At 39.7% G+C, this 17,313-nt stretch overlaps 2 protein-coding genes across 2 annotated transcripts; one reads left to right on the top strand and one right to left on the bottom strand.

Moving 5' to 3' along the window:
* Nucleotides 1-1,476: 1,476 nt before the first annotated feature.
* On the top strand, nucleotides 1,477-2,768 carry LOC131679218 (BLOC-1-related complex subunit 6). The gene is made up of 3 exons (XM_058959880.1): nucleotides 1,477-1,935; nucleotides 1,992-2,490; nucleotides 2,558-2,768. The coding sequence occupies exons 1-3, from the start codon at nucleotides 1,644-1,646 to the stop codon at nucleotides 2,601-2,603; spliced, it is 837 nt and encodes a 278-aa protein (XP_058815863.1). The 5' UTR covers nucleotides 1,477-1,643; the 3' UTR covers nucleotides 2,604-2,768.
* Nucleotides 2,769-12,505: 9,737 nt separating this feature from the next.
* Nucleotides 12,506-16,524, bottom strand: LOC131679217 (fatty-acid amide hydrolase 2). The gene is made up of 5 exons (XM_058959879.1): nucleotides 16,311-16,524; nucleotides 15,456-16,021; nucleotides 15,274-15,398; nucleotides 13,498-13,679; nucleotides 12,506-13,430 (listed from the first exon to the last, which is right to left on the bottom strand). Exons 1-5 carry the CDS (start codon nucleotides 16,341-16,343, stop codon nucleotides 12,711-12,713), a joined length of 1,626 nt encoding a protein of 541 aa, XP_058815862.1. The 5' UTR covers nucleotides 16,344-16,524; the 3' UTR covers nucleotides 12,506-12,710.
* Nucleotides 16,525-17,313: the final 789 nt, after the last annotated feature.

Genomic DNA, 17,313 nt, shown 5'->3' with positions numbered 1-17,313 from the left:
TTTAAAAAAAGCGTTCTGGCGGGAAAATACTGAACAAATTACTTGAAAATAATATTTTTGTGCTGCATAGTTCGTAATATGAATCCCATTTTTGGGATCTCGATTCATCTCATGATTACGTAAGGAAAAATATCTGAAATATGCTTATGCCGTGCTCTAGAATGGTGTAAATCCTTGAAATTGGAAAGGCAGTGTTTTCCACGCCGTTGGCAACATTTTTATGATAATCAATCACTAGTACTCTAAAAATGTCTAAAATTCGTTGATTGATTTTCATGAAGATTAAGTAAAAGGTAACGAAAAAATATAAAAAATTCCTAAAATTTAGGCATGAATATTTCTGGAACCTTTGAAATTATACAGATTGTGAATACATCTGTCTAAGATGCTGCCTTCTTATAAATACGCATTCTTCTATGGAACTATTTGCAGAATGTTATTTTTATCTATATGAAGTTTCTCTGAAAATACTCTTGGACTTTTATTGAATTTTATTCTCACTAATATTTTTACATTACAGTGCATTAAAAACGCCTTCAGTTATTTTAAATTGCACTTCGTATTAAAAATTTCTTTGTGATTTAAGCACTATTTACACCTATCCGATCCGTTTCAGTGCCGGTTCAGTTCCGTGCACGGACACCAATATTCTTTAATTCAAATCAAATACGAACATTCACACTTGTCCGGCATGGCACCGTCCCGGACAAGTGTGCATGCTCGCATTTAAATTGTATGAAAGAATATTGGCGTCCATGCATAGTACTGAATCGGATCGGAAAGGTGTAAATTTGGCTTTAGTCTTCTTTGGAACAAGAGCATGCAAATCAATGGAAATAAATGTAGAAATTTATTAATTCAAATACAAAAATACAATGAAATTTGCCTTCTCTAAAATTTTCGTAGTAATTTTTAGAATGTTATTTACTTTAAATTAAATTACGACCTTCTTTGATTTCGCCTTCTGTTTAGCATAAGCTGTTTTCTAGACCTTTGATTGATTGATAATGATTTCAAATAAAATTACATATGTATGAGAATTAGTTCTTTTATAATCATCAACATGATCAGCGAGCAAAGACTGTGAGCTGTGAAGGGAACCAAACAAATATTTGGAAAGCAACATAGTTATAAATGCAAATGCGCTCAAAGTACTTCAGATAACATAAAAGTATAACAAATTACCGAGAACAAGCACGTCCCACGAAATGGTATTCTGGGAAATGGTATATTCCGGGAACTAGTACATTCTGGGAAACGATATTCCAGGAAATGGCACATTCCGGGAAATGATATTCCTGGAAATGGTACATTCCGGAAAATGGTTTTCCGGGAAATGGCATTCTGGGAAATGGTTTTCAGGGAAATGGTACTCCGGGAAACAACAATTATTTTTACTTCAGTGTATCGAGTATCGGAGCAATTTGAAAAATCGATGAACTTTTGTAAAAACAAATACCCAGTGTGTCATGTGCTTAACCAAAACAAAAAAGTGCTGTTTGCAGTCCGAAAATATTAATTTATTGATATTTCGATACTCTTTATAATTAATGAGATTGTTGGTACAGGACTGTGTAGCGAAATGATCTATTCATCGAAATAAATTCTAAACATACTATAAATTGAGTGATATATTCGATAATATGTCAGCTGAAGAACTAAGAAACCCATTTATCGATCCGTCGGCTGCAAATACTGTAACTATTGATAGCACGGATGCACCAGATCTGGATAAAGAGGAGCTGGAAGATGTACCTGCAGCGATGACGGAGTCGTATAGTGAAATTGCATACACCCAAAATTTTTTTGGCGCTGGTAGCACAGAAGATCCCGAAGGGGGAATCAATCTCAATAATATTCGCTCTGGTTCATCCTCATCATCTTCGTCGCAAACTAGAAGGCGCCCAGATTCACTAAACTGTGATAAGAGGAAAGGTATATTACGTTGTGGCACTTGCAAATGGCTTAATCTAAAAGCAATATGATTTCAGATGCTTTCCCATATAATTTGGAAGGCACTGTACGGGTAGACGGCAATATGACACATTTTGTTGCCGAGAACCTAGAATATAAAATCAAACTGGCGAGTCCGGTAACGGTAACGCGGAAGGACTCTGGCAATCCCTCTTCATCCCGGCAAAGTACGCCATCGGCAGCAACCGGAGGCGGTAGTACTAGCAACTATGGCCTAATGCCAAAACCATTCATGATACCACCGCACCTTAATCAAATCGATCCTAACGCGCTGAATGAAATCGAACGGGAGGCGCAAGCATTGGCCGCCTCGGTTGACAACCTCACCGAGAGCCTCTGCTCGGTGCTTCATTCGATTTCCTCCATCACAGCGGACAATGTAGAGATTTACAAAAATTCCGTCACAAAACTAACTGACTGTATGGACGCCAACATCAAGTGCATGTACACGATCATGGCAAAAGCGGAAGAGATTTCCAAGGCAATCAAACCAGCGGAAGCGTTGTCGACCAGGATGTAAGTAAATGTTGCGTTTTTATAGAAAAAAAATCTCATTCATTTCGTTTTTTCATGCAATCGAAAGACGGGAAATCAAGCGGCTAGTCGATATGTTCGAAAGTAACATTTAGCTTATGCGCTCCAATTCTCTGTGTACTTTTATTATGTTCCTTCTTTTGGAAGTGCGAACGTTTGTATAAACGAAATATGTTATTTATATGGTTTGTGACTCCTTTTAATTTAAGTATTTATATTTTTAAATCGCTTCTGAATATTGCGACATGTTGAATTCTAACAGCAACAGTTTATCAAATATTAAGAATTGGTAAATATGTGTATGCATTCTTTTGAAATCGAAAGAAACTCCGTTCTAAATACTCTGAATGCATTATGTGGGATTACATACATACTGCCTCTTGGATGCACAAGCTGGATTCCGTTTGGATGATCGAATGGTGACGACCAAATTCCTACCCTTGTTCAATGCTTCGGATTTTATATCGTTTCTGAACTGCTCATAATTGCAATTCAGTCCATTGTGGATAGGGATCCCATAAATCATGGGACAAATATGCAATTATGGGCTGTAATGCACAGGTAGGGAAATTACTGGTAAAACCGACACCCTGCCTATAATTGCAAGTCAGTCCCATATAGATAGGGAATCTTATAGAACATGGGACTGATTTACGATTATGGGCGGTACTTTTCCCAGAAGTCAAATTTTAATTAATTTTTTAATGATCTGTTATCATTTGTTGTAATCATTTTGAGACATATTGAAAAAAAGTCAAAGAACTAAGCCAACACACGAAAGCGTTCATGCTAATCTGGATGTAGAGTTTTGTTGGTAGAGGGTTTAAACCGAACAACAACTTATAACATCAACTGCATGCCTTGAATATGAGGTTGTCTAGAAAAAAAAACTCTAGAAAGAGAACTGCGGAGAAAAAAAACAGCATTTTTGGCATCCCCTGGCATTGTATGGTAACACGTCCAATGTTATAAGGATAGGCAGTGTTCGATTGGATTCGGTTGAACAGCTAAACGCGAATCCAATCGATCCACAATGGAGTCTCCACAGATCTCTTCCTAGAGTTTTTTCTAAGGTTGCCAACACAATATTTCTTGTTTTTCCTTTAAAAAAACAATTACTCAGACGAACACACACACAGATAGACATACGACTAGCACATAACAGTTGTATACTAGTACTGAATTTGCACATTTTTAATAAGCCTGTGCACGATGACGAATGACAAATTGACACTCAATGACTCCCACAGCGAGCTTTGCCCACAAGCACGGCCATTAAGCTTCTTCGCTCACTGGAGCAAGGGGTCATGGAAACAGGCAATCCCGTCCTTCAGTAGATCCACGCATGCCAAGTTCGAATCGATAACTACACCATCGATCTCAACTTTGTGAGCGGACATGTAAACGCTTTAGTTCTTCATGAAAATTTTGTCACCAGTAACATCATTTGTTTCTTTTAGACAAAATATCACAATCCTGAGCTTATCTAGGCGAACCATCGAGATATCTGGTACAGCTGAATATTTCTGTGTCTTGCGGAATATTAGATTACTCGCGGACTATCTTTGATACGATAGAAGGTCGGATACGGCCCAACCCAGTTCAATATGCTTGATTTTAAATGGATGCTCGTATCTGTGGCGACGAATCTTGTTCGTCATCCATTTCAGGATCATTTGGGTCTATTGAGGAGTACACTTAATATACAATAGAGTGCCAATATTTATGGTCTTCCTGAAATATCAAAATTTAATAGGATACACCTCAAAAGTATACACGCAGAAAAAAAGATTTGTAGGCTCAATAAAATATGGATTAAATTCAATAAGGAAAATTATAGGTCGGGAGACAATAAATTTATTTATTGAATTCAATAAAATTTATTTATTGTTTCAATAAAAAAAAGTTATTGTTCCATTTTTTAATAAATATTTTATTGAAATTAAAACAAAATTACTGAAATTAAAAAGTTTTTATTGAAAGCAAAAATTTATTGTTGTTGCAATAAAAAAATATTGTCAGACCAATACGTTTGTTGTTTGAAGTAATAAACAATAAATGATAGTATTCAGTAACACATATTTTTTATTGAAATATGCTTCATTTTTCTGCGCGTAGGTACTTAAAAAAAGTCCCCATGCAAAATTTGAGAGCAATAAAAAAAACAATGTCATGAAGAGTTAAGATCTGGTGGAATGTTGAAAAAAGTCTTTATGGTACATGGTTCATGACGAATGAAAATTTTTAAAGTCACGTAAATAAAAAAAACGAAACGAAACGATGATACATGGTTTTGAATGGTTTTGAATTGAGATGAGACATGAGGTTGGAAATGCATTTTTTTGCGTGCCAAATGTGACGCAGAATAGCGGTTAGGGCAGTGTAAAATGAGAATACGTGCTACTTGTTAAAGTGACGAATATGGAATGATGTTTATTCATTTAAGTTACATGTGTGTGTATCATATGTCAGGAGTGTAGTAATAACGCTATGTTACATAAAGGGCGGATGAGTAATATATACACTGAGTAAAATCATAGAGTTTGGATTGGCAACGGTGCTACATGGTTGTGTAGTCCGTCACTCCCCCTCAACGTTGTCAGTTCGAAGTCTCGATTGGCTCCACCAATGGCAATTCGGTGCCTCTCCAGCTTGATTCTGTCTAACGGCTTCGTCATGAGATCCGCCTCCATGCGCTCGTTTGGCATGTAGCGGAGTTCAATTACCCATTGTTGTTGTAGATGCTTAGTATAGGCGTACTTTGTATCTATGTGTTTAGAACGCCTTTCGAGGCGCTCCGACTCCACTATCTTTATGCACGACTGGTTGTCTTCCCATATGACGATCAGATTGGGCGGTGCTTGTTGCAGGTCGTTGAGTAACTTCCGGTACCACATGAGCTGCTGGCAACCATCCGCCAAAGCAACCAACTCGGCTTCCGTAGAGGATAGGGCGACGCACGATTGCTTTCGTGTTCCCAAGATGAGGCCTCCGCCGAATCCGAGAAGAAATCCGGAGTGTGACTTCCTGTCACTTTCGTCGCCGGCCCAGTCGGCGTCGACAAAACATTCCGTTTCACCTGATCCTGAGCCTAGGTGCAGACGATGCTTTTTGGTAGCCTTGAGATATCGAAGAACTCTCTTTGCTACGGTCCAATCCCGGTTAGTCGAGTTTGTGACTTTTCTTCCCAACAGTGAGGCAGCCACGCAGATGTCCAGTCGTGTATTAACCGCAACGTAAAGCAAACTCCCTACCAAACTACGGTACAACGTGTTTGTAGGCAACACACTTTCCTCCTTTTGCTTGAGGTACGCTGGATCGATTGGTACTTTCGACGGCTTTGCTTCGTCGTGTCCGAATTGTCGTATTAGCTTTTCGATGTAGCTTGTCTGATCGAGAGTGTAATGATCACCGACTTTTTCTACGTGTATTCCAAGGAAATGCTTGAGTTCACCGAGGCAAGAGAGCTTGAATTGATCCTGCGGCTGTGGACGTATTTCCTCGAATTCGTTTTCCGAGTTGCATACAACGACCATGTCGTCGACGTATATTATAATATAGGACTATTTTCCGTTACGATTCCGAATGTACAAGCACATATCACTCTGTGCCTGCTTGAATCCCATGGATTTGAAAACACCGTCAATCTTTTTGTTCCATGCTCGAGCGGACTGTTTGAGCCCGTAAATGCATCGTTTGAGACGGCATACCATTCCGTTGTTGCGATCGAAGCCTGGCGGTTGCCTCATATACATGTCTTCTTGCAGGTCTGCGTACAAGTAAGCACTCTTTATATCCAGGTGCTTAACCAACATTTGTTGCTTGCCGGCCAGTACGAGTATTGTGCGAGGGGTTGTTTGACAGACGACGGGGGCGAAAACTTCGTCATAGTCCTGGCCGAATGTTTGAGAAAATCCTTGCGCGACTAATCTCGCCTTGTATCGTACCACTTGCCCGTTTTCATCTTCCTTCTTTTTATACGTCCATTTACAACCTACCGCTGTGTGATCCAGTGGTAGGGGGACAAGTTCCCACGTGTCGCCTTCTTGGAGAGCTTCTATCTCCTGCATCGCAACCTGCCAAACGGCCGCATCGGGGCCTGCGATTGCTTCGGAGTAGCTTTGGGGTTCTTCGCTTATATGCTTCGTCACGCCAGTGACCTCACGATATCGTACAGGTGGTACACCTTTCGTTTGACGTGTCGATTTTCTCGGTTCGGTCGACTCAATATCACTTTCGCCGAAGAGGGGTAGCTCGTTGTCGCTAAAACCTTCAAACTCATCATTCACGTTCTCGACGGCTGAATCATAATCTTCGGTATCTTCCGCTCCCGGTTGAGCATGTGGTAAGGTTGGGTTGCTTTTCAAACCAATATCGAACAAAATTTCCTCACCTCTCTTGCCATCGGTGGGTTGCTCCGTTGGGTCACTTGTATCATTTTCGACGAACTTTGCATCTCGGCTCACGTAGATTTTTCGTGTGGTTTTGTCCAGGAAGCGATAAGCTTTGTGCTCTGATGAATAACCCACAAATGTCAACTTTTGTGCTGTGGCGTCCAGTTTCTTCCTCTTTACCTTTGGAATAAGAACCCACGCATGGCAGCCGAATATCTTCAGGTGATCGATCTTAGGTTTAACACCAGTCCAAAGCTCGAACGGCGTAACGTCAACTGGTTTCGTTGGCAACACGTTCTGGAGGTATACTGCCGTATTTAGAGCTTCTGCCCAATAACGTTGTTCTAGCTGTGCATCGAAAAGCATGCACCGCACCATTTCGACAAGGTAGCGATTTTTCCGCTCCGCGATGCCGTTTTGCTGGGGGCTGTATCCCGCGGTATATTGAGCTGAAATCCCCTCTCGCTTGTAGAACATACGCAGTTGCTTTCCGATATATGCGCCACCCTGATCAGAGAGGATTGCCTTCGGCTTTCGCCCGAAAAGAGTTTTGACGTACTAAACGTACTCTTCGATCTTCGCGGCAACTTCCGACTTCTCTTTCAATACGCAATACCGGCTATGATCGTCGATCATGGTCATGAAGTATCGGTAACCACTGACCGACGACACCTCTACCGGACCGCAAACGTCCGTATGCACCAGATCCATGGGCGCCTTTGATGTGGATTTGGACTCATTTGGAAAAGGGGTATGGGGGTCTTACCTTTCAGACAGCACTCACACGTTTCGTCGACATTACATCCGTGAATCGTTAGGCCGTCGGCCAACTCAGCCTTCTTCAAATGATCGATCGCCCGATCGATCCCGATGACCAAATCTTCGATGCCAAACGTGCTGACAGTCCCTGTTGTGGTGACCGCTTGCTGCCATCACGATGTCCTTGAGATGTTTGATCTGGTAAAGGTCCTCTTTTAAACGCGCTACAGCAACGGTAGCGTTTCCATGAAGAATCCGACAACCGGATGTGTCAAAAACAACTGTAGCTTGTTTCTGGACTAGTGCCGGTACAGAGAACAGATTCATGGATAGACTCGGGGTGTAAAGCGCAAAACTAATGTTCATTTTCCGCCGAAGTCCTTTTTCATAAACGCATTCGACGATACAGGAACTTTCGCCGCAAACTTTTGCTTGCTTACCGTCCGCCAAGTTGACAAACTTTATTTTATTTTCGCGCAGTTCTTGGATATGGCTTTTATCTGCAACCGTGTGCCTAGTAGCACCGAAATCGACGACCCACGGCTTTGCTGTGCCGCTATCCGTTGCTCCTCCTGCAGCGAGTGCGAAAGAAACTGTCTCCTTCTTGTTGGTAGAGTTTCCTCTGGGTTTCGTTTCCTTCTCCGATTCGCGGATCATCTTACGGCATTCCTTTTGCTTGTGCCCTGTCTTTTTGCAGTAATGGCAGACAATTGGCTTTTTCTTGTTGTTGCCGTTGCCGACTCTCAATGCCGAGTTTGACACATTACCCTGCCGTTTTGACGCTTCATCCAACAGCTTTCTTTTGACGAGGTCTAGTGTGAGGTCGTCGTCCGATCGGCTTTCGAGTGCCGTAGTATGGGTATCGTACGAGCCGGGGAGACTACTTAAAATCATCGCGACGGTAAGATTCTCCTCGAGCTCCTGACCGGCGTTTATCGCAAATCCGTTTTAGCAATGACACTTTCGACGTGAGGCTCGTCTTTTGGTGATGGTTTTGCAGCGCTGTCCAGGCTTCTTTGGCCGATCGTGATGTACGAACAAGTCCGTACTGATTGTCTTCGATCAATAATCCGATCGTGGCCTTTGCCTTGGCATCGCCCGCGTTCCATACAGCAATGGATTCTTCTTCCAGCTTCTCACCCGGGTCTACGTAGCGCCAGAGCTCCTCTCGAACGAGCAGCAACTCAACCTTAAAACGCCAGGTCGGATAATTGCTGTTACTCAGCTTCTTCAGGGAAAAACGATTTCCTTCCATGACGCGCGCGATATGGTAGATCGAAAATAACGCGCACACTACGATTTCGCGACGAATATATCACGATTAAACAAAAACTTTTCGTTTTTGCAAGATGGCGTCACTTTTCTCATCACTGGGCCCATAACCTGACGCAGAATAGCGGTTAGGGCAGTGTAAAATGAGAATACGTACTACTTGTTAAAGTGACGAATATGGAATGATGTTTATTCATTTAAGTTACATATGTGTGTATCATATGTCAGGAGTGTAGTAATAACGCTATGTTGCATAAAGGGCGGATGAGTAATATATACACTGAGTAAAATCATAGAGTTTGGATTGGTAACGGTGCTACATGGTTGTGTAGTCCGTCAAAATGTTTTAGAAATCAATGAAATGTCGACATCTGATGTAAATTCGAAAAGAAGCAAGTTTTTAATTTGTATTTGAAAATCTCAGTTTAAAAATTAAAAGTACCAGAGAGGTAACTTTTGTCAAAACAATTTTTTATGAGAAGGTTCAAAATCCGTTTGTTTCATGAAATTCTAAGACATTTGGCATAGAAAATAAATTAAAACCAGCCTTTTCAAACCCCAGTATCAACTCAAATCCAGAATTTTCCAAGTTTCATAAAGGCTATCTTAAAACAAAACTCAGGGTTGCAGTAGATCTCGACGTTTCGTTACATCCTAAGCCATTTAGCATAAAAAATTCGAATTCAACTTTTGAATACTCCAAGGATCCTTTTGTGTTTATTCACGGGTAAAATTTTTTGCACCTTGGCCGTTTTTGCGCAACCCCTTAATCGCGTCCGATTGAGTTATACTTTTTTTTGTTGAGGTACGTCCGGTTATTAAATTCGATGATCACCTGTTTTCCATACATGCTATTGGCACTCTAATAAGTCGTCCGAATAGATGCTCCCTCCGTCGCCTTCAAACACCTAGCATCAACTAATTTCCTAAATATACAGTAAAAGATTTGTGGCTGAAATTTACATGACATGAAAGACAGTCAAACATGAATTAAGTGGGGAGTAGGTGGGCCCTTTCCATGTATACAAATTATTATTTGAAGGTCGAATTGAAAAAGAAAGCCAAAGTAAACACCAAAGGGGCGCAAAACTGAGACTCCGCCAAGAGCACCAGAAGACCACGCTACGGCTCTGCACACACATACACACTAGGTTTGTTCCAGTATCAGGAGCAACTGGAAATACTCCGGAGAAAATCGTTCCTGTACTCTCTTCTTGTCTTTTTTCTTCTTCTGGTATACTCAAAAAAAGATGAAAACGTTATGCCTATTGATTTTACACGTAGATTTTTCAATTAGCGGAGGCAGATAAACGCTATTTGCTGGCACATAAACCTAATGCGTGTATTTACAAGACATATTAATCTTACATTCACATTTCATAACTATAAGGCACATAATACCTGATTCCATAAAATATGCACATATAGCTTATGTGAGCGCATATATAGTTTATACAGTTGACACATTTCTTTTTCATATAGATTTTAAGTAGTTTAATGTGAATAGAATTAACGTTTTGATTGTTTTCAGTGTAGCAAACCGGAGTAAAAACGAGCAAGTATTTTTTGCTCCGGAGTGACTTTCGTGTACTGGAACAAACCTACTTTTACATTAATCTTCCTACCCTCATACAATAGAGGTGCTGTAACCTGTCTCTTTTCGTTTGTATGTGGGAAGGAAAGAGATATGACTCTTTTTAATATGTAATCTTCGATAAGACTAGTGCAGTGGACTGATAAAAATCCAAACGTCAATTCTATTTGCTTTAAATCACTTAAAAACCATATGAAGAAAAAATGCTACTGTTATCATGCGCCCCCATACCTTCTATGTGTCAACCGTATAAACTATATATGCACACACATAAGTTATATGTGCGTATTGTTATAGAATCGGGTTTTATGTGCCTTAGAGTTAAGAAATGTGAATGTAAGATTAATATGTCTTGTAAATACACGCATTAGGTTTATGTGCCAGCAAATGGTGCACACATGCCTCAACCAATTGCAAAAATCTATGTGTAAAATGAATAGTCATTACGTCTACATTTTTATGAGTGTATGTAATTAAGGTTCAAAGAACTTTCAGTGAGTGTATATGAGAATTGAACACTTGATAGTATGTGTTGAAAAAAATGTGTTCAGCTTTGCCACCGGATTATCCATATAAAACCTTTTCAAATTTCTAAAAGAAGAAAATCAGTCGATTTTTTGGATCATCATGATTCAAATCATGCAAAATAGCTGCTGGAAAAACTATCTGCTTAGTTGAATGGCCACACTACCACCACGTGCTGGGATACGCAACACAACTGCGCAATGAAAAAACACCGCCATTTTTTCAAAAGCACAATTCAGTCAAGCCAATAGTTTTTCCAGCAGCTATTTAGCATAATTTGAATCATGATGATCTAATAAATCGATTGATTTTCTTCTTTTAGAGTTTTGAAAAGTTTTTATATGGATAATCCGGTGGCAAAGCTGAACGCATTTTTTCTTACGCATACTACCAAGCGCTCAATTCTAACACATGCTCAAAAAAGGTAACTTGAGCCTTAACGTTATGCCGAAGACTGCATATCAAGAAGACTGGCAACTCTGTCCAGAACCTGGAGACAGTAACAGCAACGCCACCTGCGAGTAAAGGTAGTCACCCTTATTCTTGTTTACGACGAATGCGAGATTCGTTCGAAAGTGGTTTGTATTCCCGTTTACGCTGGGCTCGCATTCGAACGAATATCGCATTCGTCGTAAACAAGAATATGGGTGAGTACTTCCCATTGTGATGCAGACACATATACACTTTTACATTAAGCTTCCTACCTTCCTCCAATAGAGCCGCTGTAACCTCTGTCGCTTCTTGTTTGTATGGGGGAAGAAAAGAGATATCAGTCTTCTTAATATGTAGTCTTCGGTTATGCCAACTGGACTTATGTCAAAAGAATTTATGCTAAATGTGGCATATCCCTTGGCCAGGGATGCCAACGGTACCGGTAAACTACATTTTTTTCAGTATATTTACATTTGCACAAGCCGTACAGCCTGCTACAGCGACGCATCGCTACAGCTCTTGCCAGAACGGTAGCCAAACCGAGTACATTTTCCCGCACAGCAGTAGAATACATTTTTGTTTTGCTGCTGTATTCCGACTGCTCGGCGCGAGTGTGGCGTAGTAAAGTTTGTTCTCTCGCTTTGTACATTTTTCTCTGCATAGTCAAAAGGAGAGGCCCGCACACGAACGAAGGCGTTGATGCCGGTCGTGGCGTAAACGAACCGCATTCATTGTCGTCGTTTGTGATTAAAAATATTGAATATTAAAATATTTAAAGTTTAAAATAAGGAAAGAGAAGCTGTACCGCTCGCGTCTGGTGGCTGTACTGGGGGCAGTATTTTTTGTCATGTTACTGCTTTGCTTACGGACTGCCGTACAGCGCTGGACATCCTGCACTAGCGAACGACAGCAGCGTCGAAAGAGAAATGAGAATGTAGGCAGAAAAATTACAGCCGCAGAAAAGGTAGGCATTTTGCATCCTTGCCCTTGGCAGCGTACAATAACAAAATATTTGTCATAGTTCAATGAACTTTTATTGACCTCATAAATAACTGATTCTTCACTAGTCCCGTAGATGTTGTGGCAAGAAATAAAGTAGAATAAACTATAAATCATTAAATAAATCTCTTTCACTAATCCGCACCGTTGTATAACCAGTACCTGAACCAACATAAAACTCCGTTGTAGCATAATATCCCGAACAAAAAAAACGCAGCCTCTCAGTACTAATCTATAATAAACGGTGGAATGTGACCGCTGAATGCACGTTCGAGCTCCTCTGCTACCGCCAAACAATGGCGATCTCGATTCCGGGTTGCAACAATTTGAATACCCAGTGGCAAACCGTCCGGGTCCAGACCCAGAGGAACTTGAGTAGCCGGAACATGAAGAACGTTGAAGAGGCACCAGTAGCTAAAGTTGTATACATTCACAAATGCAGAATAGTGATAGGGAGCAGAGTGAGTTGTACTGTGATAGAACAAAATACCATCATCTCCGAGTAGATCAGTAAGCTCCTGGTCACACTGACGTGTAATCTCTTTGATTTTATCAGCCTTTTCCGGCGGCATGACACTATCAATCAGTGAGTATATAGAGGCCATGGTGTATTCGCTGCTGCCGGTGATTTTCTTGGCTAATTCCACAAATGGGGATAGTTGTTTTCCGTTACCTAGCAGATTGTTGAAACTGGCCGGCTCTTGAGTCATCCAGTAGCGCCACATTTGGCTCGTTTTTTCTGTACCCTTCAACGTAACCTTCCGAACACCGTCGGGGGCAATATTCTGGAAGTGATCAACCACTCGACCCATGGCCCTCTGCAGTTGTGGATGCACTGAGCTGCATCGTATATCGCCTGAACTGGTGCAATAGAAGTAACGCAGCTTTTTCAAATCAGTCTTTTCGTTGAGTTTCAGGGCTACGGTTGCTTTAGGACCAACTAGAGTCTGGAGGAAATGAAACATGCTTGTGAATTGATGTAGTGGTAGTGTTATTCTAGATATTAAAAAGTACCTTCATTATGGGGCGTAGATCGGAAGCGTAGCGGGTCATTGGTCCAGCAACGACCATTGTGGAAACCTCTCGTCCAGTGCGTAATGTACAACCACGGGTGTTGACGATGCCTGACGTAGGTTTGTGGCCGAAAATACCACAGTAAAATGCTGGCATTCGGATTGAACCTCCAATATCGGTACCTGAAATTTGAAGGATAAAAATTAGTATGTATGTATATAATGTAATCACTTTATTTTGTAAAAGAAAGATTGAGACATTCAGCTTGACTTGCTGTAATCCTCGAGAAGATGCTTTAAGACGTTTAAGAGAAAAACTCGGTTTTGCGATATTGTGATAGACGGTGTTTTGACTGTCAATTGCTTGATTCAACGTGGCGTTCGTCGTTTTAAAGACTATGATATGCTCTATAAATGAACAGTTTCGTCTTTTTGTATCACAAATATAAACTACCCTTATTGCCAGCAGTAACGCTTTATTGTTTCGTACTGTTGAGTCAATATGTGACAAATGTGGCGGCATCGTGCAGATGATCATTACGATATATAAATTGAGAATAGTATGTGTTGTGAGAAAATCTCTTATGAGTTCTCGGCTTGACCATTTAGAAATTGCTCGGGAACAGGAAACGGCCTTTCAAGAAATGGTCTACAAGATTCTATACAGCAATGTTTAAAAGGTATTTTTATCACGCAATTAAATTGTCCAGTAAAGGACATATAATTGCACATTCCATGGATAGTATGGAACTCAAGTTAACATACAATACCAAATATTATAGACCAGATAATCTAAAATCCAACAAGATAGTAAACCGGAGGACGGATTATTAAAATTCCTTGAAATTCTCTGCATAATCAGCAATATTTTTGTAGCTGTATTGTACCGAGGTAGTATATTCTGACGCTGATTAACAGTAGAATTACAAAAATGTCAACCTCCATCAAATTGTGAAACTATTCCCAACCAAATAATGCGAAAATTTAATCGATCTGTGCAGTCCAACGAGAGTTATTGACGTTAAATGCGGTGATCGGGTAATTTTTACGAAGATAATTTTGACTATAAATAAGGCTGGTGCGAGACAAGCTGGTGGAATTAGGATTATGTTGAACGTTGACGAAGATGAGAGCTTATTTCTATCAACCGGAACTAACTATACCCTGAATGGTATAATTTAAGATATAACTTAGATATTGGATTGAATTAAATTGAAAAGAAGAGAAATTAAAAGATGTTGAACAAAAATATTTTTTCATGATACACCTATTTTCAAAGTATGGTAATCGGTTGATTAAGATCGAAATTGATGCATTAGTATGTTAAGTTCTTCAAGTGTCATTTAGTATTTGAGCAGCTCTCATAATACTAACCTCAATCATTTACAACTAATCAGAAAAGCCAATAAAGAATGAAAAGGAAACCAAATAAAAAAATACATCCTTTCGAATTTTTATAGAAACTTTACTTTCATAACTATTATTTACAAAATATGTGAGGAGTAATGGAAATATCTAATACAAAAATAGTAAATGACAATGAAGGATAAAACATGGAAGCATCACATATAAAATTCGACTTGTAGTTAAAGTGTCATTCAATATTACAAAATACTAAAATCATGATTGCAATGACTGAAATAACTAAAACGTTATACAAGACTACATATACAACGCAAAAAAAAGAAATTGAAGTGATAACAGATAATAGCACTCAAGATCAACATGAGTAGAAAGTGCAAAAGTGACTAGTTAGTGAGATAAATTAGTTTTAAACCTAGTCCGAAGGCGCTGCCACAAGTCGTTATCAGAGCTGCTTCTCCACCACTCGAGCCTCCTACCGTACGTCGGCTATCGTACGGATTATTTGTTTGGCCAATCAAGTTGTTTCTTGTTTCCTGCCTGCAAACAACAATGTTATTTTTCTTACTATACTCAAACTGTTCAGTTTTTCTTTACCATCTGTTTATTTCCGGAATATTCGTGGTCGCAATGATAATAGCCCCAGCATCTTTCATCAACTTGACACATTCAGCATCATCTTTGGATTTTACGTTTCTTCGAGCCAAAATGCCCAGCGTATGGAGTTTATCTTTCACGGCTGTACTATCCTTCGTTGTAAACGGTATACCAAGAAACGGTTTCTCGGTGAATTCATTTTCCGAAATCAAACCTCTTTGGATCCTGTCATCAATCGATCTTGCTTCTTCGAGAGCTTCAATGAACGGCCCATCAACCACGGCATTTACAATTGGGTTGACCTCGTTCAAACGATCAATGTAGGCACTGACGACTTCGTAACAGCTTACTTCCTTGCTGCGTATCATTTTTGCTAGTTCCTGTACACTGTACGTCAAGATTACTCGTTTTCGTTGTAACGGTGGACATCGCATACGAGTCGGTCCCCAGTACCATTTCAGTACCAGCTCAATCAAGTAATCCACAAGCATGTGTATTACCACGAATATGTTGAATAGGATGCTGTAGGCTATGTCTTTCATGATCTGACTGGACTTATTTCGTTTCTGTGCGAGAAAATTGAAGCAAATTAAAGTATCTCGTTCGATGTAGTAATAAACATAATCATCCGAATTCTGTAGCGTTAAACATTAACATACACACACATTGTGGGTAGCTATATAATGTAATCACAACTGATGTCACAGAGATCAGCCTGACTATTTTGTTTAAAAAACTATTATAATTTATTTGAGGAGTGCAATATTTTCCGTTTATTGCGACGTCATCTTAATTACCTCAGATTTAATCTATCTAATCAACGGATTCTTATTTCTAGCACTTTCTGCTACTTACATTTCTATGATCACGTCTCGTATTTGTGGACATTTCTGACTGTAATCTACTATCCTCAACGCGTGTCTGACAGTATTTTCAGTACTGCAATTTTCCTAAAACGACGATCGACTATGAAAACCTCCAGATAAAGCAAAAACCGATCAAACCCGTTTTAACTTTCTCTCTGACTGGGCTTTGGGCCGTCTACAGAAAGGTATCTATTTACACACACTACTCACATAACGGTTAGCAGGTGTACTTGGTATATATAACAGTACATAGTATCAAACTTACATCCCATTCATGCCATTCGACTGTATTGGCTAGTTTTTGACAACCGCTTGCCGCTCTCTTTGTGTGTGTTTGTGAATGACTGTCGTCATTAAGATGCCATTAATATCAAATCCGTCTATAGGGCAACCATCCACGCCCAATAGAATTATCTAACAAATAATGAGTCTGGCCCAGATAAATCAGGTAAAGTATATGTAATTTAATCTGATCCGATATCTGCACTATATGAAGTTACTGCTACATGCGAAATAAAAAAGCTCACAGTTAAAGGGCAACAGGTTGGGAGCGGTTTTGGAAATCGAGCAAATATTGAATAAAATATATGGTTTGACAGCAATATCTGCATCATTTTGTAGCTTGTAGCACCTTTTTTGTCGAGATCAATCACTTTACTTTGCCAAAATCCCCAATGTTGATATTTGGGTAATGAGCCTATTTCGGCACTATTAGTGAGAGGCCACACTATTTTTTGAATAACTTAAATGAAATTCTCAGAATAAAATATCAGTGTACTGTTTCCTAAATATCTGTATAATGCTCAATAAGCAGAAAGCTCTCCATTTTCTGAATAAATGAAATGTTGTATCCCGTCCAAAATAAATACCATTCCAGAAATTTTTGGAACCATTTCCTAACTATTCATATAATACTCACCATATTGAGAATACTACTGATATATTCCACCATTGTAGTTCATTATAGTATAGTTCAATTATACTACCATACT

This window comes from Topomyia yanbarensis, chromosome 2, assembly GCF_030247195.1.
Source record: "Topomyia yanbarensis strain Yona2022 chromosome 2, ASM3024719v1, whole genome shotgun sequence".
NCBI lineage: Eukaryota > Metazoa > Arthropoda > Insecta > Diptera > Culicidae > Topomyia > Topomyia yanbarensis.
The sequence above is the reverse complement of the archived record's forward strand: the minus strand, read 5'-3'. Positions and strand labels throughout refer to the sequence as shown.

Excerpts from the sequence above, each read along its gene's own strand:
- LOC131679218 (XM_058959880.1), top strand. The coding sequence starts at position 1,644 with ATGTCAGCTGAAGAACTAAGAAACCCATTTATCGATCCGTCGGCTGCA. Across the intron at positions 1,936-1,991 it reads AAACTGTGATAAGAGGAAAG|ATGCTTTCCCATATAATTTG; the intron begins GTATATTACGTT and ends ATATGATTTCAG. Across the intron at positions 2,491-2,557 it reads GAAGCGTTGTCGACCAGGAT|ACGGGAAATCAAGCGGCTAG; the intron begins GTAAGTAAATGT and ends TGCAATCGAAAG.
- LOC131679217 (XM_058959879.1), bottom strand. The coding sequence starts at position 16,343 with ATGTCCACAAATACGAGACGTGATCATAGAAAT. Across the intron at positions 16,022-16,310 it reads CGAGACGTGATCATAGAAAT|AAACGAAATAAGTCCAGTCA; the intron begins GTAAGTAGCAGA and ends TTTCTCGCACAG. Across the intron at positions 13,431-13,497 it reads ATCTACGCCCCATAATGAAG|ACTCTAGTTGGTCCTAAAGC; the intron begins GTACTTTTTAAT and ends CATTTCCTCCAG.